The 25,990-nt window shown below is 39.3% G+C and overlaps 1 protein-coding gene across 1 annotated transcript in view; it reads left to right on the forward strand.

Moving 5' to 3' along the window:
• The window catches only part of LOC139693931 (proline dehydrogenase 1, mitochondrial-like), an 88,625-nt gene that overhangs the window by 41,727 nt on the left and 20,908 nt on the right, over window positions 1–25,990 (forward strand). The window contains exons 2-3 of the mRNA XM_071592271.1: window positions 21,526–21,734; window positions 22,017–22,052. Of these exons, the coding sequence (XP_071448372.1) occupies window positions 21,526–21,734; window positions 22,017–22,052 (245 nt within the window). The remainder of the gene's footprint in view (window positions 1–21,525; window positions 21,735–22,016; window positions 22,053–25,990) is intronic.

The raw sequence follows: 25,990 nt of genomic DNA on the forward strand, positions 1-25,990 counted from the left end.
AAAACTCGTGGATTTTGCACCATGATAACGCACCGTCGCACAGTGCTATCATTATTCGTAATTTTTTGACGAAAAATGCAACAAATACCATCCAACAGCCACCGAATTCACCTGATTTGGCTCCCTGTGACTTCTTTCTGTTCAATCGAGTTAAAAAACCATTACGGGGAACGCGTTTTAGCAGCCGAGAGGAAGTAATGGAAAAATCGCAGGAAGCACTGATGGACATACCGAAAACCGACCGTAACTTTTGCAAATGTCAAGTTATGACACTAAGATTTATAGGGAATATCAACAACAGATGTACCAATTTAACAAAAAAACAGAACTCAAATCGGAACGATGGGAGCGCCACACGGTGGTTATTCCGGGAACTTTTTGATCAAGGTAGTAGGTCGAACCAGTCGGCTGGTTGAGTGGGTCGTTGGCCGGATAAGACGCTGGTTTAAATGTCCCGCCGCCCTGCCCTGGATGGTTTGACATTAGTTGGTATTTTTTTAATTTGAATTTTTTATCGTGTTTTACCAAACGGTTTGAATCTAAAAACTGCGTGTAATGAATGTTTTTACCGAAATGGACAGCGAGGGGGCGTTATATCAAAGTGTTACCAAGCACTTAACTGTTAAGCGCTCAACCATTCCATGTAGATGTGTTAATTTCTTCAGCCATTTATGAACTCCTCTTTTCTATCGCAGAATGCTTGGGCTAATATTCAATTGGCATTTGATATTATTATTGGAGAATAAGTTAAATAGTTGTAATAGAATTGTATTTATCATCAACGATCACGAAACATTTGGATGCCAAATTCTTAGCTTCAAAGATTTTTTCTTATTTTTGTAATTTTTAGGAACTGTTCGTAATTTATCTCTTGTTTCTATTTCACAGCAGAGGTGCAGAAAAAATAGATATATCCTTTTAAAAATGTATTTAAGAGGAGGGGAGAAGAGGATTTATTATCTGCTTTGAATATCTTAGATATATTTTTCATTTTTTTCACACCTTTGCAATAAAAATTGGGAAATGAAAACAATAAAGCCAGTGAATTCTCTTCCCTTGAGTAAGATACAATTGCCCAATAAATTATCTTCGTCAAGAGATCCATACCGTCTGGGCAGGATCACCACAGGATTGGATATACCGTCAAAGCCTCGCAAAAATGTCTCCTTTGAGGTTCTCTTTATGATGCGCTTCTGTCATATGTTAGTTTCCTACAAATTCCAACTTCTTTTGAAGGGAGAAAAATACCGATATCAATATCTAACATTTATCAGGCGACACTATCTTATAGTAATAAAAAGTAAGCTTGTCTGATGAGCCCAGTTTGTTTAAATTGTCTATTTGATATTGTGCTGGCTGCTTTCTTTTGCAAATATCTATCCCTGGATGTCAAGAATGTATCATTTTTTTCGAGCTCATTAGGATCGTTTCGTCAATAAGAATGAGAGCGCTTCATTTCTTGAAATTTTGCACCACTGGAAGTTCAGCGAAATCAGTTGCTGAAATTATGAATATCATTTCGATGGGATTATTCACTTCTGGTTTTGCATTCTCAGCCCCTTTGCTAAGTGAATACTGTTACATTCGCGAAGGTGATTTGAATGCAAAGAAGTTGGGCACGGCTTATGAGTTCATCTTTTGACTTAATATTTTTTCCGTATGATTTAACTAAAAAAATGGGAGCCTTTCTTTGGGACCTCATAAGCATCATCGCAATCCTTCTCTAAGATCGAAATCTTCAAAATATCAGGTCAAATATCTATTTTAGACAAGTTTAGTGCCAATGATTCCTAAATACAGTCGTCAAGAGGGTGAGCAGCTCTAAGTTTAGCCTTACATATAGTATTTACCTCTTCCTCAGAACTCCGAAGTCTTTTCCAAATTTTGAATATATCCCTTGTTTCTTTAAACTGATCACTCGCTTATGACAAATGTGTTGAAATCCATGAGCTTGTGGCCAAAAAAATTCCTCGTAATTTCAAACAGAATTTCACTATGTTTTTAGAAAAAAGAACATTCAATTAAAATTATTGCAACATAAAAGAAACTTGTTTTCTTCCATCCTACTCTTTGTTTCTGTTAATATGTTGTGGAGATACGCGAATTGATTGAATAAGCCAGGAAATCAATTAAACAATCTTTCCGTAGTACCTGCATCTGGTTACTTATACTGTCTTCAATCTCCTTGCAATTCATTCTTTAAGAGTGGTCAATCTACAATATTATTAACTTCGTAATAAATGCTCCAAGGTAGCAGACGGGGTTGAAAAATATTTGTAACTTTTTTCGGTATTGATATTTTTGTTCCATTTGATCATTGTTCATTAAGTATAGGCTTACCTTTTTCAGTGCCAAGGATTAAAACGACGTTGGCAATTATAAGGAGTGTGTACCTCTTTTAATAGGCCAAAAGTGCCCAGCGTGTTGGTTGGAGTCCAAACCTTTTTACCTGATTGTTCCGGAGATAGTGAAGGTTCTTGGCTTGGAATACTCTCGTGTCGCGACGGCCACCGTAATCACAGTTTGAACTATTCAGAAATTATGGTTTACCTCGGTAAATGGTGAAGAAATGAATCCTAATGGAATTTTTTGCAACAAATGCTGTGGTTTTTGTATATTCTTAACACTCACTAATTTCAAAGGACACCACGCTCACTGTAATGTGAAAAAATATGATAAAAATGCTAATAAATTGATATAAATAATATATCAATATGATCCGTAATTAATCGCTGAAAGAATAACAATAAAGGCTGTGTTGAACGAGTGCAGGATATGCTGTATGAAAAATTAGTCATAACGATCGGCTTACTACCATTTAAAGTTTCGTTTAGATCATATAGATTCCTAGTGGCGGTAATGCAAAATTAGACTGACATTGTAAGAGGCAATCGCGATCGCTGAACTGGGACATCATGATAATTGGGCTACGTACACTGTGGTAAATATTAAATATTATTTTATTCCGAGGAATATTACTGGTCGCCATATGCTTAAGGTTTTATTTACGTTTCTTCCATTACGAAATATTCATGAAATTCGTTAAGGTAACTGAACTTTTAATAGGTATTATTACTATGTCGCTATATTTGCATGATTACGTCTTAGTCGGCCTCTTCTAAGATATTTCCCATATTTTTGAGTTATGAACGCCACAAAGTTTATTATCCCGACGTGATGCGACTGGTTTTTTTCTGATCGCGTGTTGCGTGATACGATTTTCCACGAGTGTCTAAAATTACTGCTTACGTTTCCAAGAATGAGGAATCTGTGTTAGCTGAAAGTTCATGATCAGCCCTATAATTTGGCAGTAGTTTGTGGAGCTGGTATTCACATCTTTGTGCCTTTAGGAAATGGCCCACCTTGTAATTAAAGAATGCCTTTATAATTTCGATGTTTAGAAACTGTATTGCGAAATCATATTTAGTTAGAATGTGGCGATATTTTGGTAAATTAGGTGAAAAGGGCACCAACGGGAATAATGTTTGTGATGTTCCCCGAGAACGGTTGGTCGGTTTAGGCGATCAAGTACTTTACTTTTTAAGCATTGCACAACTTGTCGGAATGGAATCAATTACTTTTATGCTTGTGAGCGAGAAGTGATTGAAAAATTCATTGCTTGTCTCTCGAGGAGTCGCATTCTATATTTTCAATTAGTTATCACGAGATAAGGTCTTTGAAGCCTTGATCTTCCCGTGTTCTGCACTGGCCAGGTCGAGTGATGGAGAGGCTGTAGTCCGCCAGTCTGTAAGGATAAATTTATGACTTAAGTTAGCGATTCCTTTTGTTGTGATGGGGAATTGTGAAAGAGGAAAGAGAGACAATATCTTCCTATAATGTTTGCCATTTGATGGCCTACCTGCCGAGTTTTTTAGTGAGGCTCGTATTATTTTCTCGGGTGTCGTGAGTAAAAATCCCACCAAAGACACCTTTAATCTAGCGTTTAATCTTAGCATTCCCATTTAGGCCTTGTGGTAATTTTTTACCAAATATGTTCTTCCGAAAAAAAATTAACACACCCGACTCTATTCTCGGATTATCTTTCAATTTTCGAATCATTGTTTTTTTGGGATGAGTATAGACATCATTGACACCCCTTTTCTTGAGAAAAGTGTGTGGTCGATATACCTATCTCACGAGCGAGGTGTGGAAGTTAGATAGCGATCGCGTGTGATCAGTTGGGTTTATTTTCCCAGTAGACATGCCGTGGTCATCGACTGTTTTATTGTCATCGGAGAATATTAGATTAGGTGCCCCTGAAAATTGCGTGCGGGAGGTGGCAGCGTAAACCCTTTTTTTTTAAACGCTATTTTTTGTGGATCCTTTAGAGTTAGAATTTCTGAAATCTCACGTCACAAAATGACTCCGCTTGGGCTATTTAGATTACTCTGCCAGTGATTAGGCAAGCCTTTATTATTTGTGATGTACAATTTGTATTCTAACTCAATGAACTCTTTTGTTAAAATATTATTTTTGATGAAATTGCTGACCAAAAGTTAGAGGTAAATGGCATATTTCCAGGAAAATCTCAGTGGCATTTTTTTATTAAAATATGAAAGTTTTATTTTAAAAAATAGTGGCTTAGTTGAGAAAAGTTCTTTGTTTCCAAAAATAGGCCCTAGGGTGTTTTTCCACTTCGTGGATTTGTCCCTGTTTGGTATTCTTCTATTTATTCCGGGACCAACTCCAGAATTAATTTTCGGGCCTCCGCTTGCCTTTCCTTATTTTAATTTGGAAAAATATGGTGAAGAAACGATGTCGGCTCTCGTTTTCATAAGCTTTTCATGGACTTCATTCCTCGTCCTCGCGCATGAGAAAAGTCTGTTATATTCTGAGAAAGGGTGAGTATATATTTTCAGGATCTCCTTGAGAGTCCTGAGTCATTAGCATGACATTCGTAAAAAATGGTTTGTATCATGCGCTGATGTTTCATTAGTTGTTTACGTTATTAATAAAGTGCTCTTAATGGGGGTTTCTTTTGCAAATGCTAAATCAAAATGAATCTGCGAAATCGATACATTTTGTATGCTTACTTCTGGATGTGTTAGTACAATTTCACCAGCTACTCATATGGCAAGTTAAAGTGTTACAGATAAAAATACTGCAGACGGTGGCCATGTGCGGACCTCTTCTCTTATCGAGCGGTCCCTGTATTTCATCTTCCGTAATTGATCGAAATATCAATATCGGCGATTTTATCTATTTTGTATTACCATTTTTGGATACAGGAATATAAGTTCGCCTTGAGGTAACTTGCGGAAATTGGTTCACACAGCATCGTTTCAAGGCCAACCTGGGGTTTAGAATTCATGCATGCTCTTCGTGAATTCATTAATTTTAAGGCAATGCTTAGGCACAAAACTCTTTCAGTTTTATTTAAGTAATTCTTGAATCGATGGTAAAGTGAAAAATGAATATGAAGTGGAGAAAAAAAGAGGAATTCTCATATCAGAGGATGAGAGGTTGCAATGGAAATGGTAACAAAAGAGCTGAAACTGCAATAAAAAACCGGATGAGACTAATCGGAAGTTTCTGTGAAACATCGGTGGACTCAAAAGTGCTAGAACGTAGCGTGGCCTAATTTTGAGACATTTTCATCCCATGTTGAACTCCGCATTCGGCGGAGCCGCATTTGTTTGTGGCTGCCTTTTCGAGTGGTGGAAATAATCAGGAGACTGGAATAATATGACGGAGCGAGTCTCTGGTATTATGTGTATAGTGTTTCAAGCGATCTTCAGTTGGCCAGAGGGACACGTTAAAGTTACCAAATTCCTTCAGTAACGAAATTGCGGATTCTATCGAGACGGAATGAATCCTAAACTATAATGCGGGCAATTCTCATAAAACTTCGTCATAAAACGGTTGTAAGAGTGGCATTTTTTGAAACTCCTGCCGTCGTTTCCAAGAAGGCAGTTCGGTCAAGTTCCGACTACCGAAGGCTAAACTCATTGAAATGGGATGGCAGAATATCACTAACGGAACCATACATTTAGTTTTCGTCAATTATAGAAGTACCATTGTTTACTTGCTAAGCGAATTGCAGAAGTTGGCAGAAATAAATTGTAATTAGAAAGGAGTGACTCAGTTGGCTATACTTTTTGGACCTTGCGGATTTTTTTGGTAAATATGTTGAAATAAAATTTTAGAAAATTTTCATCGAAGGTTCTAACCTCTAATCCAACAAAATAAAATTGGCCATCTTTGTGTTGGTGTTTATTATTGATTTTTCTCTGTTAAGAGTGAAGATTCTAACCTTTTCTAACCAATTTTGGAAATGAAATAAAATACAAAAGTTTTTATGGACAGTAAATTTTACAGTCAGTCTTCTTCAATGAGCTAAGATCGGTCTTCCAGCAATCAAATTTGTATTGACTTATTTAAAATCAAGTATATCCTCAACCAACAGAGAGTATATTTTCCGAAAAGGTCTCCATTTTACGAGTAACTTCTTACTTGAACTGTAGTACATTTCGGAAATTTATGAGCATCGCAATTTTGTACTGAGAAAAAGGCTTTATTTCCACGCGGCTTTGGCATTCATGAAGATTTTCAAACGCCTGGTTAAAAATTAGGATTACCATCAGGGTAAAAAAGCGTTCATCGTACACGGCGATCACTTGCCACAGTTCACTAGTGAAACGTGAGTTTGGCAGAATCGATAAAGGAATTGTTGGGAGAGTAGTTTTGGAAGATTTGTTGTGTGTTCATCAGTAGAAGTATGGTTTAATAAGATATATTTTGTTGTAAAATTTTTGGATCGTGACAAATAAATTTCAAATCTTAGCGTTAGTATTGAGGTGCTTGCGGATAGGTCAGTGCAGGCTTAAGGAATTTTTCTATGGGCAAGAGAAGAGTGATAAGGCGTCCCTTGATGGTGCACGTCTACCTTTATTACTGATAGTCAGCGGTGCATGAGGTGCAAAATTGAGTCACAATCAATCACTTCAATAGAATTGTTGCTTGAAAGGCCGCGTAACAAACGCATAGGCTAGAATTGCAGTTTACCTAATAATATGCAAATATGGACGAGGAAAAATTTCAAGGAAAACATTCCAACAACAGGATTAAGATAGAAGCGAATGAGGCATTTGTACGTAGAAAAGGTACAGATCCAATGCGGCGTTCACATGTGTTAGATCATTGGAACGGGGAGCAAGAGGGAAGGCATCGTAAAATTCTCCGTATCGTTCCGTGTCGCAAAGGAGTAATGTTGTGAAACTCATTTACGTAGGGCTGAGTGCCGTGTCGGCGGTGGGATGATCATCCGATGCGTCGATCCAGATGGGGTGATAATGAATGGAAATGCACCTCCAGCTCCCTCCCTCGTTCACCCATCCTAAATAAACTCGACTCGTCGAAAGACACGAGGGCCTGGCTTCCGTTGGCACCTCACGTGATGGCGCGTGGGCTTCGGTTCCCTCCGCGGAATATCTCGTGGTTGGGAGAGGGGCTGGTGTAAGGTGCGGGCTCGAGCGGCTACGAGCCGGAGTAGGTCTCACTTCAAAGAACGTGCGCGGACTTGATGCGTATTTCGAGTCCCTTCCCTTCTTCTCCCCTCCCCCCGTCATCCGTGTGAGTCGGCCAACCCTCCCACCTTTCCCCTCCGGGCTGCATCCTTGGGCTCCCCGTGACGTTCTCCAGTCTTGTGAGTCACTCGTCTACTTTCTCCCTCTCCATCCCTCTCTCCCTTCCTTGCCTCTCTCCCTCTCCATGCCTCTCTCCTTTCCGTCCCTCGTAATCTTCCTTCCGCCCAAGCGTCCGAGGCCGTTGCTCAAATCGGCTCGCGCCCGCCCAACTGGAGTCGGAACGTGGGTTCCGCAGCACTTTTTTTAGGGAAGTCTCGCGTCACAAGCGAACGGATGCTCCGTCGATTGATCTCTGGCAGTCTCTTCCTGCCCATGCCACGGTGAATTGTACTTTCAAATGACATTCGTAATCGCTATAAAGAAAGAATTGGCGATATCAAATGAAATATGAAGGTTCCTTTTTTCGCGCACCGACGAGTAAAAAAAAGGACTGAAAAGTCGCGAGGATGTTGCACGTTAAGTGAGATATTCCGAAAGGTCATGCATATTTATATTTTTTGGCAATTCTCTCCATTGTGGAAACTGCGTGGGTATTGTGGCTTGGAGGCCATGATCATTCTTGTTTGAAGACGGTTGCGCTCTGGCCCTAAACGAGCGAAGTCCCTTGTCCGAGCGTGGTTTAAGACTGTAGTAGCGGCTCTACAAAGTCTTCTTAGCTGCAGTCCTGAGCCTCTTCCAAGCACGTGTATTTTCGGTTGCCACTTGGCTCGGACTAAATTTCCATGTGAGATCTAGTCAGTTTTTTTCTCTTCTCCTCCCCCGAAGGTGTGGTCACGCCACTATCATCGGCGTCCTAAACATCGAAAAATAGTTCTTACGCTCATTGCTACCCCGTGGGCTCGGTATAGCCCCTTCTGTTGGCGTACTACCCAATCTAAGGTTTAAAACCACGATAAGTGAAGTAGGCTATGAATTCCCGTACAAGTACGGTGTGGTTCGACTTCATTATTTAAAATGCGCTTATATCATTGAGTCCATATCTGTATTTGTGGAAATATGTATATGCTGCAAGTGAATTGTTCCTCTTGTTATGTTCACTAGTATTTATAGGTTAGGGAACTAGTGTACGAATAGTCTCAGAGGAATCATATTCTGAGCATCCGTCTTCCTACGCAAAACAAGGCGTCGAAGTTTAATAATAGCCACTAACCTCATTCCCAGTCCCAGACTTGGAGGTAAACATTCCTCGGGTGCGTCGATCCCAGTTTGATTTCATTTAGCTGTAGGATTTAATAGTTTCGGCTGGTCGAGAGATTTACGTCGCTACCACGTACATAGGCGGCCTTAGTCCAACTGGCCATGAATACATTACACGTTGGATTTCATATTTTTAATGAATTGGTGTTCTGACGTGGGAAGTGCCCAGCAGTTCTTAGGAAGTTGATGTGAATAGATGTTGAGCGAGGGGGTAAAAGTAAGTGCTCATCGATTTCAGAATAATTTTACTCTCTTAAGTATCGTTTATTTCAGCTAGAAGAAAGAAATCAATATGTATAATATGTTACGAGACGCAGTTTTTCGTTGCACTTGATCTTCTTCAAATTTAAAACGTAATTTTTCGCGGCTTATTTATTTTATAAGAAACTCGCTTTATCACCCCGAGTCGTTTTCGTGTTAGCGTGTGAAATTTAAGGGCAAACATGCAGGTGATGAAAGCAAATCAAATTCCGGTTTGTAGAAACACATTGTTTTGAATGAAATGAAAATAAAATCAGTGGAAAAGTTGGTTTTCCGTTGCAAACTTGCATGAGGTTTTTAGGGAACACGTCATTTCGGACGTTATCTGGTAAAATGCTCTCGAGCTCCACGTGTTACTGGTTTCAAAAATAATTTTGGCCTAATTTCAATTTACCCAATTTATTGTCCACCACGCTTATAAATCAATGGAGGAGAACGGTGCTAAAACTCTCTGCGGTGGATTTATTATCATAACATGACAATAGTTATGATAATCTCGATTTAAGTGTTATCACATGATATTTCTTACCGAAACCTGTCATATTCGTATTGCACTTTTTGTAGTGCATTCGCAGATCACAGGTTGGTAGCCCAATGCCTAGAGCCAAAAAATAACCAGATGCCTTATCCGAGACAGGCAAAGTTCACATGTTTGCGACGTGTAAGGTGGTAGAATAGGAATTCGTGAAAATGAACATCAAAGGCCTTAAATTTGGTGAAAATGGATTTAAACGTAGCCAACATTCGCCGAGATATAATTGCTCTGTTAGTTCTGTCACTGTTGTGTATTTCTCTTTCATAATACGTCTATCTTAACTTCTAATTCGTCTTGCCAGGCTAGTCTTAATTCGGAATATCCTACGTCCATGCAGCTATTCCAGCGAAAGTGCTATTGCTGGAACTGAATGATACTCGTACACTCAATCGACGTCGGCGTACTTTTGATCAGTTTTATTATTATTTGTATTCTACCATTTCAGGTAGATTTAGGGTGGAAACAGACTGAACAACGATACAATGATACATTTCTTCACCTCTCTTAGAAAGCCACATGCTGTCTTGCGAAACTACATTAAACCCTTAATCAATTCTTCGTACTTCCTCCTCACTTAATTCCGTCCAACATGCCTATCCTATTTCTTCCCATTCCGCTCTTGCCTAATACGTATTCTCCTTTCTATCACCGTTGTCAACATCCAGTCGTTAGTCAAAACGCCCTGCATCCATTTCCTGCCTACTACTGGGTTTCTCCCAACAATTCCCTCTCATCCCCCTCCATTCCTTGCCCTTATTCGTTTGTTTTTCTTTTTCCTTCCACAACCGCGTTTTGAAAGCCTCCAATATACGACCATCGTAATGTTTCGGTGGCCAAGTTTCCATAAAACCACGCTACATCTTATGGTTGTCACTAATCTGAAGAACTAGATCCTGAGAATCACTTCGGCCGGTGGTAAAATCAAGTTTTTTTCCACCGTCCTCCCTTTTCTTTGACAGGAAATAACCCAGAGCTGATGAAATTTTGCGGCCAATTCCTGCCTGTCAAATGCTGGGAATCATCCCATAAAAACTCATCGGTACGTTTTCCTAAATCCATAATTGCTCAGCGGGAATGCTATCTATCCCCACGGCCGTATTTGATTTTGGTTCCATAGTGTATTTTCTATCTCGTAAGTAGAATTGAACCGAAGCTATTATCTATCAACATTATGTTCTCTTTCCTTCTCTAAACTGTCTGGCCCAATGTCGTGACCCTTTGGTCTTGTATGCATTTTTTCATTCCTCGGAATACTTCCTGGGCCAATAAATGATTTTTCTGAAGTATATGAATTTGCTAGGATTTTCCCTTGTTATTCCTTAATTCAGTTAATATTAGATTTTGTAAGTCATCGAAGTATGATGCTGAAGTGTTTAATGCATTAGCTGCATTTTTTTTCTAATTGTACTTTGTCGTGAGAGGAATTTATTTTTCTGTATATTTGTCGTCAGGGTTTAATAAGGCGAAGTGTTATCCCTACTCAAATATAGTTTTAAGGGCCAAAATAATTTCGCAGATCCAAACGTTTTATGCAATGTTGCTTGAGTGAATATGAAGTGCAAATCAAGCCATCGTGAGCTACCTCTTCGATGAAGGCCAAGGAAACATTCCATCGGAAGGCCAAGGAAATATTCCATCGACTGGTTGAGGTTGCGTAGCGTGAGAGGAAGGCTGTTGTCCGAATTTGCATTTTCGATTGCTGCGGTCTCTCGACTTTTGCCGAAAACACACAGGTTGTAGGTCCCTTCTTGGGGGTGAGGTCTGCTCTTTACGTTAGCGGACGAATGAAAGCCGCGCACCCCAATAGGTAAAAATGTAGACACGCACGGGAAGTTTGCCTGCAGGCATTGCGTGTTAGAGAGAGTCGGGCGAAGCAGAATTAAATTCGACGTGAAAAACGAGAACTATATTTAATGAAGCAGCTTTAATTTTCATGCTCTCCCTCTCTTTAAATAAATGATAATTATGTACGTATGCGTACATAAGGACGTATGGTGTCAACTTTTTTGGAGTATAACTTCCAAGTGTGTATGTTTCTCAGTGTTACCATCGGTCTGGGCAGCTTCGGAAGTCTGGAAGATGCGGAACAATGGAATCATTTGTGAAAATCAGCGTCGCATGATATCAGGAGACCTTGTGATGTAATGATGGATGTATTTGTGGATGCGTGATCGTTTCGTGTCGACTTGTGGGCGAACTAAGCGTAGGTCGTCGGGAAAAAACCGCGTGCGTCTTAAATTGTATGCCGCTAATGTTGGACGAGAGTCAAGGCATTCTGCGCTTCTTAAAATGATTCATGTGAGTCGTGGTATTTTCGGCACGTGAGAAGTTTCAGGTTACACTATCCCTCTGGTCAAACTTTAGTGCGTGTGTGTGTGTGTGTGTGTGTGTGTGTGTGTGTGTGTGTTGGGAGGTGGATCAATCGTCGTTGAAGTGATCCAACGCGGAAAACAAGCAGAATGACCTTAGAGGAATGCATTTTGTACAACTTCTTGGCTCGCAGACTTGCTTCTTGTTCAAGGACTCTCCGACTATCGATCTTGGCAGCTATTTCCGTGTCTGAGAGAAAGGTAATTCTCGTCGTGTGGCTATTGGTGGAGAAAGTCATAGGCTGTGCATAGCAAGCGCCGCATGCTTAGGGATCACGCAACATTATCGCCATGCTGATTGCGGCTGTACAGTTAAATGAATCCATTATCTTCGTATTTTCACATTCCGAATATTGCAGCAGACTAATCAGGTTTTTAAGCGTATCTCCGTGAAACCGTTGAATCATTTATGCGAGTTATCTCTTGCCAAAACGTAACGCTAACTGCAAGCTTGGCGACTTTAATCAGAATACTGCCATATTACGAATCGATGCGTTTCTCGTTTGTGTTACTGAATAATTTCTTAAATGGGCGTTTCATCGACGTTGAAACTAAAGTCTTGAGTCATATCATACTGAAATGAATTGGTGAATTTCTGTTTTTGACGGTAGACTCGTGTAAATTATCGTATCTGCAGCTTAATATTAACTTTGTTATCCAGAAAATTTGATAAAATGAGAAATTCAGGGAAACGCATCAGAAGAAAATGTAAGGAAAATGACGCTGTTTATGGTTTCCACGAACGATAAGGGATCATAATTACATTGTTCGACCGCGGTAGGGTCATGTTCGGGTAAAATTAGTCTGGTGTGTATCCACCCCCTGCCACACACCCTAGCGGTGGCTCGCAGGGTACACTTATAAATAAATACATAAATAAAATGAAGTGTTGGGAAATGCCTGCTTTTGCTTGGAAAAATAAAGAATAGCTGACGCTCTCGATACAAGTAACTGTTCTTAAAAAATCGTTATCAGAGCGTAAGTGACTGCTCACTTGCATGCCCAAATGCCTCTCTTAGTTAGACAAGAAATGGGCATAACCCGACATATTGCACAAAATGTTTCTGAATTTCACTTTCCTTTTCATTTGCAGAATTTTCTGTAATTTAATTTCTCACTGCGACATTAGTTCAAAGCCCCCACTCGTTAAAATCGTGTTCTTGTAGAGGGTAATCGCAGACACACAGAAGGGCCATTTTCCCACTGCGACAGGTGAAATGATACTTATTTGAAGACGGCGTGGAAGGTCGTCCTCTAGTGCACTGGAAAAATACCGCTTTGCTGCTCCGAGCTGAGGTAGAAGTAGTGACGTAGACTGAGCCGAAAACAGAGAGGCCTTTGATATAATACGAGGAATGGAAATAGAATCGCTCCCCTCACCACCACATTCCACCGCTTGCAACGTCAGGGAAACTAGTCTTTAAGTAGGTTTGGATTTCTAGCTCCCAATTACGTAATTTTCTCTGACGTGGTAGCGAGGTAGTTGGAAATATTTCGTCTGTGACCAAACAAATCTCCACAATCGATCGCATTAAAATTTCTCGAAGGAACTTGCTGCTGGCTTGGCGTTTTAACGTAGCAGTTTTGTCGTGATTTTTTTTGTCTCAAGTCTTATAACTGTGATAACCGTCACGCAAAATTGAATTAATTCTGCTCACGTGTGGTCTCTGGCTATTAGGGAGTACGTATTGAACTTAAGCCACTGTAAATATCGGCTTATCTTTTTACATTTACTCCCTGTTACGAATCATTAAAACTATTGTTAGAGAAAAAATATTTAAGCGACGGTAGGATACTGGAATCAAAATAGTTCCGAAAATATATTACGTAATGTGTGAAATGTTGCATTTTCAAGTATTCCCAGGCGAATGCCAAATTTTTTATCCTCGATTACCTCTCTTGGCTTTCCCTCCAATGTACCTAGTCCGTTTCACCGCTATAATTTTTTATTTCACTTTCCCGACGTAATGTTCAGCGTTTCAATGAAGAAACAGTGACACGTGAAAAATCGGTGTCCGTTGCGGTGTTTTGGAGGCAGTTAGTGTAAATGATGAAGGACGCAAGGAGGAGGGGGAACCTCTTTATTATCATTTCGTTTTATCTTGCTGTCATTTGTCGTTGCCTCTTTTACTACGATTTTGTTTGCGCGATTCTTTATGTTTCCCATGGCTCTTATTATGTATTAATTTTTGTAAGCCTGTATTTTAATGAATAAAATGGTTCTTTTTTTTAAATACTATTTTTTTAGAATTAAGGTGAGTTATTTAACTTGTTTAATGGAGAGCTCATCAAAATTGTTATTTTTCCCGAATTTTTTTCTGGTTAAAGCAAAGAACGATTTAAACGTGTGGCGCCGAAATAAGTTTTCAGAATTCCTACAAATTCAGCGTTGGCTGAAATCCCTATCTCTTAACACGGCAATTTGAACTTTGTTGGGACACGCCTCAACATTACTGGGATTAAGTTGATTAGTCGCGCTTGCAGAAGGCCATTTTGAAAGCTGTGGTATTTTGGTATTCAATATTTAGTTTATTTATTCACTTTTGGGGTGGTTCATGAGATATTTTGCTAATTTCCAGGTCATTTGAATTTGCTTAGCTCAATGCATCTCCATTCTTCTGATGTTCGTATTACCAGAGTTAATTATTCATTTTGAGCCGTTTCAACGAGTAAAATCTAAAAAAAAACACTTTCTTTCAATTTCGCACTCTTTTGACTGGCTTAGGTGTCTTTTGCCATGAGATTTATGTGAAAGTTATAAATGGTATCCCTCTGCCTCATGTTAGAAAATACCACGTACCGAATCCCCAGGGGATCGAGATGGTGCGGGGGCTAACGTACTAGCTTCCCACCCTGAGGGCGCGGGTTCAAATCCCGGCGGTGTTGAATATTTTTCAGAGGTATCTCGATCCCTACTTGAGGTGCTTTGTGGAGGGCACTTTGAGTGAGTACGCCGTCCGTCGGATGGGACGTTAAACTGTGGACCCCTTGGCGCCTTTCGTAAAGAGCAGGCTAGTGCCGACGCCGGGTTTCTCTCCACCCTTCATCCTTTCCTGTCCATCCCCTATGGCGCAAATGACCTTAGCCGTCGGTCGCCTCCCCTTAAAACTACTACTACCGAATCCCCATGCAAGACAAGCTTTCCATGGCCTATGTTTTTCCGCCGTAGGACAATCGATTTTTCGGGCTGCACATCCCGAAAAAGCTTTCATTCCGTCTAAAGAGACGATCCCCGTCTGCCTTCCCCTATGCGACTTTAAGCAAAGGTCGCCGAGTGTGTTCTATCGACTCTCACCCAGGTTCCACGGCCAACTTCCAAGTCAACTCTTGGAAATAGCTTTGGAATGATTTTGTAAAATCTACGATGTTAGACAGATATGTTTAAGACATCGATAACGTGAGATTATTCTTATTAATGATGCTTGCTTACAGTGCCATGTACTTCCTAGCAACTGGGTGCTTTTATACCGCATTGTTAATCAGTTTACGTTCACAAATGATGAATCGAATTCAAGTTTAACTCTGGTGATGATTAAAATTTAATTAAATATTCACTGATCACAAATAGCCCACAGTTCACTTGGCAAAGAGTTTCCGTATTGCATATCGGAAATAGTTTCTCTAAAGTGATTCGATTCAGTGTAATCTGAGTCGTAAGTCATGAATTAATCCATCCTTGCCTCTCGTGCCGGTGGGAAGGAGGAAGGATGGAAAATGACCCACAAAAAAACTTCGTCAAAGCGTACTTGTTAATATGAGGTATGTTGCGCTTTATGACGCGATCTCTTTGATTTACGTCGTGATTCTAAGCATCGGGATTTACCTGTTACGCTCTGGAATGGTGTCATTTCGATGGTCGAAATCTGGTATCACAGATTGCTTCTTTGAAGTTCCTTTACCTTTGGATAAATCCGTACTTATTTCTGCTTTTCCCGCACGAAGTTCTCTTCTCGTGGTCATAGCCGAGGTTTGGAATCATTTTCGTCGTCCCCCCCCCCCCCCCCCCCCCCGAGCTGACCCGTGACTCCCCATGGTAGCAGACGCAGTCTTGTTATTTTCCTCCCCTCGCTGCCTCCGCATTGAGAGAATTAATTAGAAATGCATTATTAAACCAATATTTTTTTTTGCGTATACGTATCCCAACCTCAACCGGGTTCGGGAATCAAAACCATGTTACCGTACCTATGTAAAGCCTCCTTCTTAAAGGCGATTTTAAGTTGCACGCATATAAATATTTGTGGTTATCGACGTAGTTTGGAAATGCATACATAGTTAGAATGTTGATTTATTTCGGGTTTTGACGATGTCGCATCTGCAATGTACGCTTTCGTGTTGCTTGGAGGCGGACTCGGCCACATTCTCTGGAAAAGTGCAGCGGTGTTGCGTATTTCGTGAGGCTTTCCGTTAGCCCGGATGTATCGTTTTCCGATAAAAAGGATCGAAGTGAATGTGAGGAAAGCAGCTATCAGTATGAAATCTGAATTTTTTTATTTTCATGAAACTGTGAAGATGCGCATGCAGGATGGGCGGCAAAACACCTTATTTTTCATGTTAATCTTGTATGTATATTATGCGCTGAAGTGTTTAGGTGTATTCCACCTGGTCTGTTTCAGCCGCCACCCTGAAACTCAGGGGAAGCTGAATCCCTCACCCGGTAAAAACCTTTCCGTGCGAAGACTTCACCGCAAACGCGCGCCGGGGAAACGCCTATTCTTACTTATGAATATTATGATTTATTTTTTATGCGCGTATTTCATTTAGTATACACGTAGTTCATTGAAAAAATTGAATTCCGAAGATCAGCAATAAATTGCCTTTTTTTCTGAAATCCTTAAGAATTTTTTTTCAAAATTCGGAGGATGTTTTGTATTCAATCCCAAGTAATGATAGGAAGTAATGAAGAGGGGAAGAAGGAAGGGTTAGTATTTAATATCTCAAAATTGATTAGAAAATTAATAAATTTTCTACGTTTTAGAATACTGTGCCAAATGGGTTTGTGCTGTTTTTGTGTTATACTCACCGCTGATGCTCGGGTATCAATATCACCGCTTACATTGGTTTGTGGAAGCTGTCAGTGAGCGTTCCAGAAAAGGCATTTAATTTTCGGTTACCAGAACTTCCTGGTAAACCATGACCGGTACAGGGAAAGGGAACTGGCCCCCCTACCCTGATGTGTGAATTTCACACGCCGTCGGGCTTAGTACTGGGTGAACTGTACCATCACCTACCAAATCGACCTTCGGGTTGATTACTGTGTTTATGGTCAACCTTTCTGTAAGTGTTAAGTTTTAGGGTCGTTGCAACGGTTGACATTGATTAAATTCTTGTCTCAATGTATTAATGGTCCAGGCACACACATGGATATCTATTGAGGCCCCTTGTTCTCTAGTAAGTTGGGAGCACCATTTTTTTATAAAGTAAACTTAAAATTAAGTAAGAGGCGAAGTCGTAATTGTTTGCCAATTAAATTTACAATTTAACGGTATTGACTTCACATTAGTGCTGGTTTATTGAGCAAGGATAAATCCATGATTAACGAATATCCTCGGTAAATCCCAGTTAATGCTTATTTGCTGTGGCATTTTATTTTTCATTTTATAATGTACACCCCCTTGCATTCTTGGTTCGCCTCTATCTAATTTGTGGTTCGTGAAAAGTGTGCTTCATTTCTACGAGGGCCTGAGAAAAGGGAAATAGGAATTTTGACAAATGTATGAAACACTTAAAAAGTCATTTATATAACGTTTATTTATCAGGAAACATTACGATTTGTGGGACTGGGCCAAATGGTCCTCTCCGGTTCCCATCTGTCTGTATCCGAAATTGAAGCGAAAGGATTTTACGGGAATTCACTTACCAGTTAGCCTTCGACCTGCGACCTCGACACGCGCGCAGAAAATTTCCGGTGCTTCGAGGCTGTTTTTTTTTGCTGTTTTGTGGACTTGACACCAATATGAGTGAGTCACGTGCTGTTTATGTTATTTATTGGCCTTTTTTAAATTATTTTAAGAAATCAGTCTATGCATTCGTAAATAAGATTCCTGTGGTCCATTTAGTCATTTGTCAATTCCGATCCGTTACAATGTTAAATTTCAGTTCAAATACATTAAGAACATGCGCGGTTTTATTATTTGCTATTGAGACGAATTAGTGGAAAACCTTGGCAATTACGATGGCAATGATGGTGAATGGTGTTCATGTCTTTTTATGAAGCATTCCCAGTAATAGCCTATGGGTTTTTGTGTTTTTGAAACCGTCGAAAACTGCTAATCGTTTTAATTTCTTAAGGTAAACTAGATATGTTGTGGCATGTAATTCAAATTTTTAATCCAAAAAGAGAACACGTAATAGCTTTTTTTGCTTAATTATTTATCTGAAGCATGAGAGAAGTATAAATATATGTAGGGTAAGTGAAGTACTTCATCAGAGCCCAGAAAATTAAGTTTCCTTTGGTTCTTATGAATTGTTGTTTCACTTAAAGGGTCGTTTATTTATTCACCCGTTACTGCTTCTAACCAGATGTGTATTTAACGGAGAATCCAATACTCCCATTTAATTTGGGTACACATTACTCCCTACTATTAATGGCCAAGTTCAAGTTTGCTTCGTTGCAGTCGTGATATTTATTCCTTATAGGAACTACACCCTTTGTATTGATTTTGAAAAGATATTAGGATTCCCGATTTGGAGATTTCACGTGGAGATCTTTTTCTGTTCTTGTTCAGTGAAGAATGATTCCAAGGATAGATTCAAGGTCTCAAGTTCCTTCCACCGTTGACGTAGCCGTGCTAAATCAAATACGACCGCCACAGTTCAATGGTTATTTGCTCCTGGGCGTTATTTTGCAAAACCACTCAAAAGGCAAGATTCGGGACCGAAAACAAGTAGCAGAAAATATGTCTGCGGAATAGAATGGATACCGTTGGAAATTCAACCTTCGAGCTCAAAATTTCTTCAAGGAGTAAAGCTATGCTCACCTGCTGCGTTTTTGATCTCTTTTCCAAGTTCTCTTTTTATAATCCTCTGTGGAGAGTACCGCAATCACACTTAAAATAGAAGATAACACATCAATTTGAGAATAATGCTGACAGCGGAGAAATAATTCTAGTCCCGCATTGCAGTGATAAGAAGAAATTACAAGATGGGGTTTAGGAGTATTGACTGCCGAACAGACGGCAATGAGATGTAATTTTTTCCCTCGCGCAGTGGGTGACCACAGAAATGGTGAAGACTACGAATGGTAGTTCGGACTTCTTGAAAATAAAACATACCTAGTGCCATTATTGATTGCGATTACTATGAGGGCTGGTGACCTCACACTCCCTGCCATACGTCCTCGCGGTGGTCAGCAAAGTAAAATGTACGTGTAGAATAATAGTTGATTAACACGTAAGTAGTGGGAAACTAGATAACAAAAATTTGTTGATGAAATTTTCAGAAATAGCTACATTGTGTTATCCACCCAGAGTCGTTGGATCGCATTGTGCCTTTTATGATAAACTCGATAGAAGTGGATCACGGTACAGCAGGTATATGATAACCCTCTTTGTGGTCGTTGAGGGTTGTCTTCGTTGTGAAGAATTCTATTAGTGGCCAATGATAGGGACATTATAATCGCGCATCGGAATGATTCTTGGAGGATAACTCTCCATCCCGCGATAAAGACGACATAGGTACCGCGTGCCTGGGTAAGGATGAGAGCGCTGCTGCGTTCGATAAAGAAGGTCGCATGCGAGACCATCGAATTTTGAGGACTGTGGCAAGCTAGGAAAGATGCATTTCTCGTGGGAATCACTTCCCCTGTCGCAGCGTTCCAATTCAGCCCGAGAGAGAGAGACTGACGGTCTTCATCCCTTCTCATTCCCACCCCCGCGGGCTTTCCTTCCCGGCTTGCAGTGGGGGAAGACGAGTGAGACCGATGCGGCCGGGTAGGGAGGATACGGCTCGTACCAGTGCTACGTCTGGTGGAGCTTTGGCCACGGCGGAGGGGAGGGGAAGGCAGGAGGAAGTTATCCTTGGGGTTAGGGAGGAATGGGGGTCGAAATAGAACGGGGTCTGCATTCTGAGTAAGAGGAGAGCAATGAAGGGGGAGCGGGGAAAGGGCTGCGGCGGGAAAAACGCATTCTTGTTTTTCTCCCTCTCTTGTCTCAAGAGGAACACCTCTTTCCACAAGGGTAAGGTTCCGGGTCGTCCAAACCCTCCTATTATCGCCTTGGTTAAAATGGAGTCTTTGCCACGCCAGTTTGAACCAAGCCTTTGGCCATTCATTCCATTTCCCTTTGGAATGCGTCCAGGTAGACTAGGGGAGTCCATATTACAAGCATGGGACTGGTGTGTGGTCTCAGAGTTGAGTCGGCTGCAAATGATGGCAGCACTTGAACTAAGCGGCGGAGGGGGAGGGGCTGCGCAGGAGAGAGGGGCTGCGCAGGAGAGAGGGGCCTCGTGGTTGTCTGGGCAAAGGGGAAGTGGTCTGGTGATGTGTGCCGCTGGCGGCCGGCTTGGATAATAGGCGGAGTGGGACCGCCAATCACGGCTCTCCGCGTATGCTCACACACCTCCGAAGGCGAGTGACGTAATGGAAGCGCCAATATACATTTTTCCTGGAAATGACGACAAACTCCCCTTTTTAAAGTATGAAACGGCGAGAGAAGCGGCTATCGCTGTCTAGGAAGCCTCGTCAAATCTGCCTGGAATGAGTTTCGTATGGAGGTCTCCCTTCAAATGATGAAAAATAAATTACTCGGACTCTTCTTTCCGGAATTTCGTTGTTAGGTTTCTCTGCGAGCTATTTCTGGGTTCATTGGGTCATCATGAGGAGTAAGTTGCTCTGGTAGAAATACTAATGCCCAGAAATAAACTCAAGCTAATGTTATACTTCTTCTTTAATACTGGCTTACTTATCCTTGTTCCGGGCAACATTTTATTGTCTTGGGAACTTTAAAATTATCATAGTAATTAATACGCATGTTAAAAAGATTGTGCATCATCAAAGAGATGAATCATACAAGTAGATGTGTGCTCAATGAATGTTCCTATAGTGAAATGTCCTGACACCTCTTTTGCTGATAATTAAAAACCAGCGGGATTTTGATTTTGGTCCATCACCTGTGCCCAAAACCGTAATGGTAACCCAGGAAATTCTTCTCCTGTCCACATGTCCTTAATTAATGCAACTTATGCTTATTAAATAAGCTTGATTAATCATGATGTCATAATTAATCATTTCACCTTCACAAGTAACCCCCACAGGGCAATGTGACTGCTTGGTGAATAATATGTAGATATTTTATCCTGTGCTTAATAGGGGTACACCTTCCCGCAGAAAACACACTGATTAAAATGTTAAATGGTGGTTATTCAGTTCAATAATTGGATGAATTATTGTAATTTCCCTTGGGTTGTTTAGTTAAAGTCGTAAGTTGAAAATCGCAAATTTTTAAGTAGGAATATATTTAATTAAGATCTACCCAGTTAAAATGCATCCAAACTTATTTTCTGTATCCTTCTATCACTTAGATTGATAATTTGCAATTTATTAATTTCACTCAACATCTCATTATCTTTTTTCCTTTTGCAGCTGATGAGGCTGGCCAAATCGATCATGGGGAAACGACTTTTCACGGCAGCAATGAAAGCCACTTTTTATGGACATTTTGTTGGCGGCGAAGATCAAGAGAAAGTAAAACCGACACTGAAACGTTTGCGATCTTTCGGCGTCAAGCCCATCCTCGATTACTCGGTAGAGGAGGACCTCAGCTCGGAGGAGGCTGAGCGACGAGAGTTTGAGTGAGTGTTCTCTTCCCTTGGCTTGTGACCCTAAGAGAGGCTTTATCCATTTCAACCCCATGTAATATCTTCTAAAAATGTTCCCAAGTTATCCTTTACCAAACATTTCAAAAATTCTAAGCTGGATCTTCTTGATTAAAATTGAAGGCCAAGCTAAAATATGTTGAATCTTGAAGCTTTACCCCATGACTTTTCCGAACTCTGACTTTTATTTTCAGAAATTTTGGTACTTCTTAATTTCTGTTGTTATGCCTAATTACTATTTTTCCAAAATTCTTTCAGATCCTGTGTATCTGAGGCAGGTGACGAGCAGTCTCAAGTTAAGTATTTAATGTGTTTGGGCAGATTTACACCAGAAGAGAATCAGTTTACCCTTCTATCATCTGAAAAGTATATTTAAGGCCTTATTATAGTTTTATACCATTTCTGAAGTTTCTTTCACCTCATATATTTTAAAATGACTGTATTTAGCTATACATTTGAGAAAGGATCAATGGTTTGTTTTACATCTGATTTTGTCATTTTTCTTATAATATAGCTAACTGATTGTTTTAATCATGTATATTATAAGTTGGCTCCATGGATATGGTATGAATTGTGGGTGAGACAAATTGTACTCTTCAAAATTAAAACCCTTATAATTAGAAGTAGGCATCACATATGATGAATGAATGGCTGACTGCTATCTGATAAAATCAACCTTTCAAATTTCGTTTATTAGTATTAAGTTTTTAATTTTTAAAACAGCAAACTAGAAAACCCTTATATTTATGGCTTATAATTTTGATTTAAAGAAATAGAGGAACCAATATGAACACCTGAATGAATAAAAGCAGAGTTTCACCAACCTGTATCACACAGTAGCTCACCTGACTTTCATGGTGAACCGTCTGTTTCTGAAAAGTGTATATTGTAACTGGAAAAATCCTGTGTTTCTTTTTTATTTCGAAGCAAGAACCACCAAACCACAATAATCAACCTGAATTTTGGTTTAATCAAGCAATAATACTTGATTATGACAAAATGGTATTGAATTTTTGTGATTGTGTTTCCTAAATTAATCCATTTAGTTACAATGGCAAATTACTCTACCAAAGTAATTTAACCTGCATTTAAAACTTTTTCACTAGTTTTCCTTGGCACGCCTCCTGTTTTTTGACAATCCTAATAAGTTTATTTATTAATTTGATGAAAGTGTGATGGTTATGCGAAATTCATTTTAAATTCTAATAGCATTTCTTAATTAACAAAACATTTAATTTTGATGACACATTAGGGGTAGTAAAATATTACATAATCACAGGGAATCAATTCGTATAACAATTCACAAATACGTGAATAAAATTTTAATATTTTTAATTTGTTGAATAATATACTTTCATTATTTATGATAAACATTATTATGCATTAAAATATTACCATATGTAAGATATATTTTGTATTAATATGAATGCTGCGATGAAGAATTACACGTAGTGTATAATAGGATGGCCACGACAACAATATCTGGGACATTAGAAAAAAAAATAGTGTACGTAGTTCATGAAATTAGCACAATTTTTTGTTGGGGTGAATTTTAATTTAATCTACACAGGTGCTGTTTATCACTATTCAAAGCATGAGGTAAAAATTATTACAAACACCAAAAGCATTCTTATAAATTCTTATAAACAGGAGTGAGAAGTTTTTCTATTCTAATTTTACTGAAATAATGTAGTGTAATGAGCTGGCTTCCAGATAAATATTAACTGTGGATGTTAAGTGCGGCAAATGTCAATGTTTAATGCCTCTCTTAGTAGGCTCTTCATCTTCCCTCTGAATTGCTGCTGAGAACTCTGTTAGCTATTCCCTAAAATCACATTAATGAAGGTGTCGTCCTCAATTCTTGAAAACTCAATTTCATGGGTTGGAGCTGTATTTCATTAAAATGGGAAACTGAATTAATTGTATATCAAAACAGGTGTTACATGTAGGGAAAATGAATTGGGATTGGGACCTTACACCAAAGTGAATTGAGATATTGATATGGCACTGTTTTATGGCATAATTATAATTTTTGTGTATGACACCTTGTGATTGCCATAATGAAATCGATTAATGCTCTAAAGATGAAGTCAGCGTAATGAAACATTAATTTGCAACACAATCAATATTAATAATCTTTTGTTACAGCACAGAATTCATTTTCACTAAGAAAAGTGTCAAGGTCATCCCCAATGGAAAAGTATCGTTACATTCAATGCCTATATCTGCAAGCTCTTGTCCAGAGGAAGACCATTGTAAGCTCTTGTTTATTGCCAAACAGTTGGAGTAGCTGCCATAATTCTTCCCTTATTTTTATATGTATTTGAAAATCCGTGTTGGAAGATTTTTTATTTTGGTGATGTTATTTTGTATTTACATAATCTGTTGTACCCTGTAGAGTAATCTGCCAGTTTTGTGCTAAACAGTTATAAAATGCAGTGTATTTCATTGTAGAAATAATTATTTTATTGAATATTCAGAGTTATTTGGTTGTATATACTTGATATAAAGTTATAAATAATCAATAAGTTTTAAGACTTAACAATGATAGTTGGGTTGTGTTGCTGTTGCTTTTGGTAAATGTGTTTAGGGTGAGCTAAAGAAACTTTTGGGCAGAGTTTTTACTTTTCAAAAAGTTGCCTAGTGATGTCGGCAATGCCCATGAATATTTTTATCAATACCATTTGATATTTAGGGCTGCTAACGTAACCGTAATTTTTCAATTTTTGGAAAAATCCTTCAGGGCTCCAAGGAAACCATCCAGGCAAATGGTTACCATGTAAAAGTAGTCACAGTAATTAACCTGCAGGTTGGTTTGATAGATGGGGGCACAGCTTAACCTGTTATTATACTCAATGATGTATAGAATCCACTCATCAGGGTGGAAGGACTTGATCTTTTCCCTGTATTCCTTATGGTTTCCCAGGAGAAATCACACAGCTTGGGTACACGAGTAGCCCAGCACTCGGATTGACTACAATGCCCCAACTATGAAAATAAATGCCACAAGGAAAATGGAATTAAAATATTGTTAACTATTATAATAAAGAATTTTATTTGTGGCATGGCAAATGTCCTCAATCTTGCTAGCAATTGCTCATTTAGATTCGGGCATTGCCAGGTATTCATCATTAGTGAAATTCTCAAACAGGATATGTAAACCACCCGTCCCCCTAGCAATTGTCTGTAAATGTTTCAGGACTGGGTCGCAGTGTACAGGGGTATAGCGTTGGGCTACTGACTGAAGGGGCCCGGGATCGATTCCTGGGCAAGTCTCTGGGTACCTGCAGCTCCAACAAAGCTATGTGATTTTTCGGGTACCAGATCTTCCTGGGAAAACATAACTGACACAGGGAAAGGAGCAGGCTCCCCTTACCCTGATGTGTGAATTTCACATGCCATTGAGCTTGATACTGGGTGAACTCTACCATCACCTACCTAAGCGACCTTCGGGTTGATTATTGTGTCAATGGCTTTTTTTATGGTTTCAGGACTATATTGTTTAAAGATGCCGACATTTCATTATTAATAATATGAAAATAAGGCTTATTTTTAGCGTTAACCTCAGATTATAACAATATAATACCATTAATGGAAATTACAAGCACCCAAGCCCTAGGCATGGATCGAACCCATGATCTCTGGGCTGAACCCTGCCTGTACAGGGCAGGAAAAAATTGTGGTGAAAATGTAGAATGAAATGAGATCATTACTGTAAATGTGTTTGTTTATATTTCTTTTAGTGTGGCTAAGTTATCTTCAAATTTCAGTAATGTTTTTAGTGAGTTATTTTGAGAAAAATAGTTCATTTAACAGTGAAAAGTTTGTTGTTCAATCAATCAAGATCTAATATATATATGAATTGCTCTTATCACCGATAAACTCTCTCAAACTCTTAATTGTGAAAATATGTGTACTGTGCAGGTTCTCGAGTAGATAGTGTATATTTTCATTTTTTTGCAATAATATATCTGGCTCTTCAAATCCTATCATTCTTGAGGTGGGGAAAAAATATGCATAGAGCTCTTTATTTTAGGCGCATTTGGAATGATGGTATTCTCAAGTTTATTTTATCCACAATGTATTAATATGCCTCTGCATTGAGTGCCTACTCATAAAATGTAAATTAATTTTACTATATAATTTAAATATGCATTGTATTTCGATAAGTAAACTAAGAATATCATAATAGATTTATGATTTCATTTCCTATCCCCATAATAATAAATTAA

The sequence above is a fragment of the Hetaerina americana genome, unplaced genomic scaffold, assembly GCF_022747635.1.
Source record: "Hetaerina americana unplaced genomic scaffold, ioHetAmer1.1.p SCAF_5, whole genome shotgun sequence".
In the NCBI taxonomy this organism is placed as follows: Eukaryota; Metazoa; Arthropoda; class Insecta; order Odonata; family Calopterygidae; genus Hetaerina; species Hetaerina americana.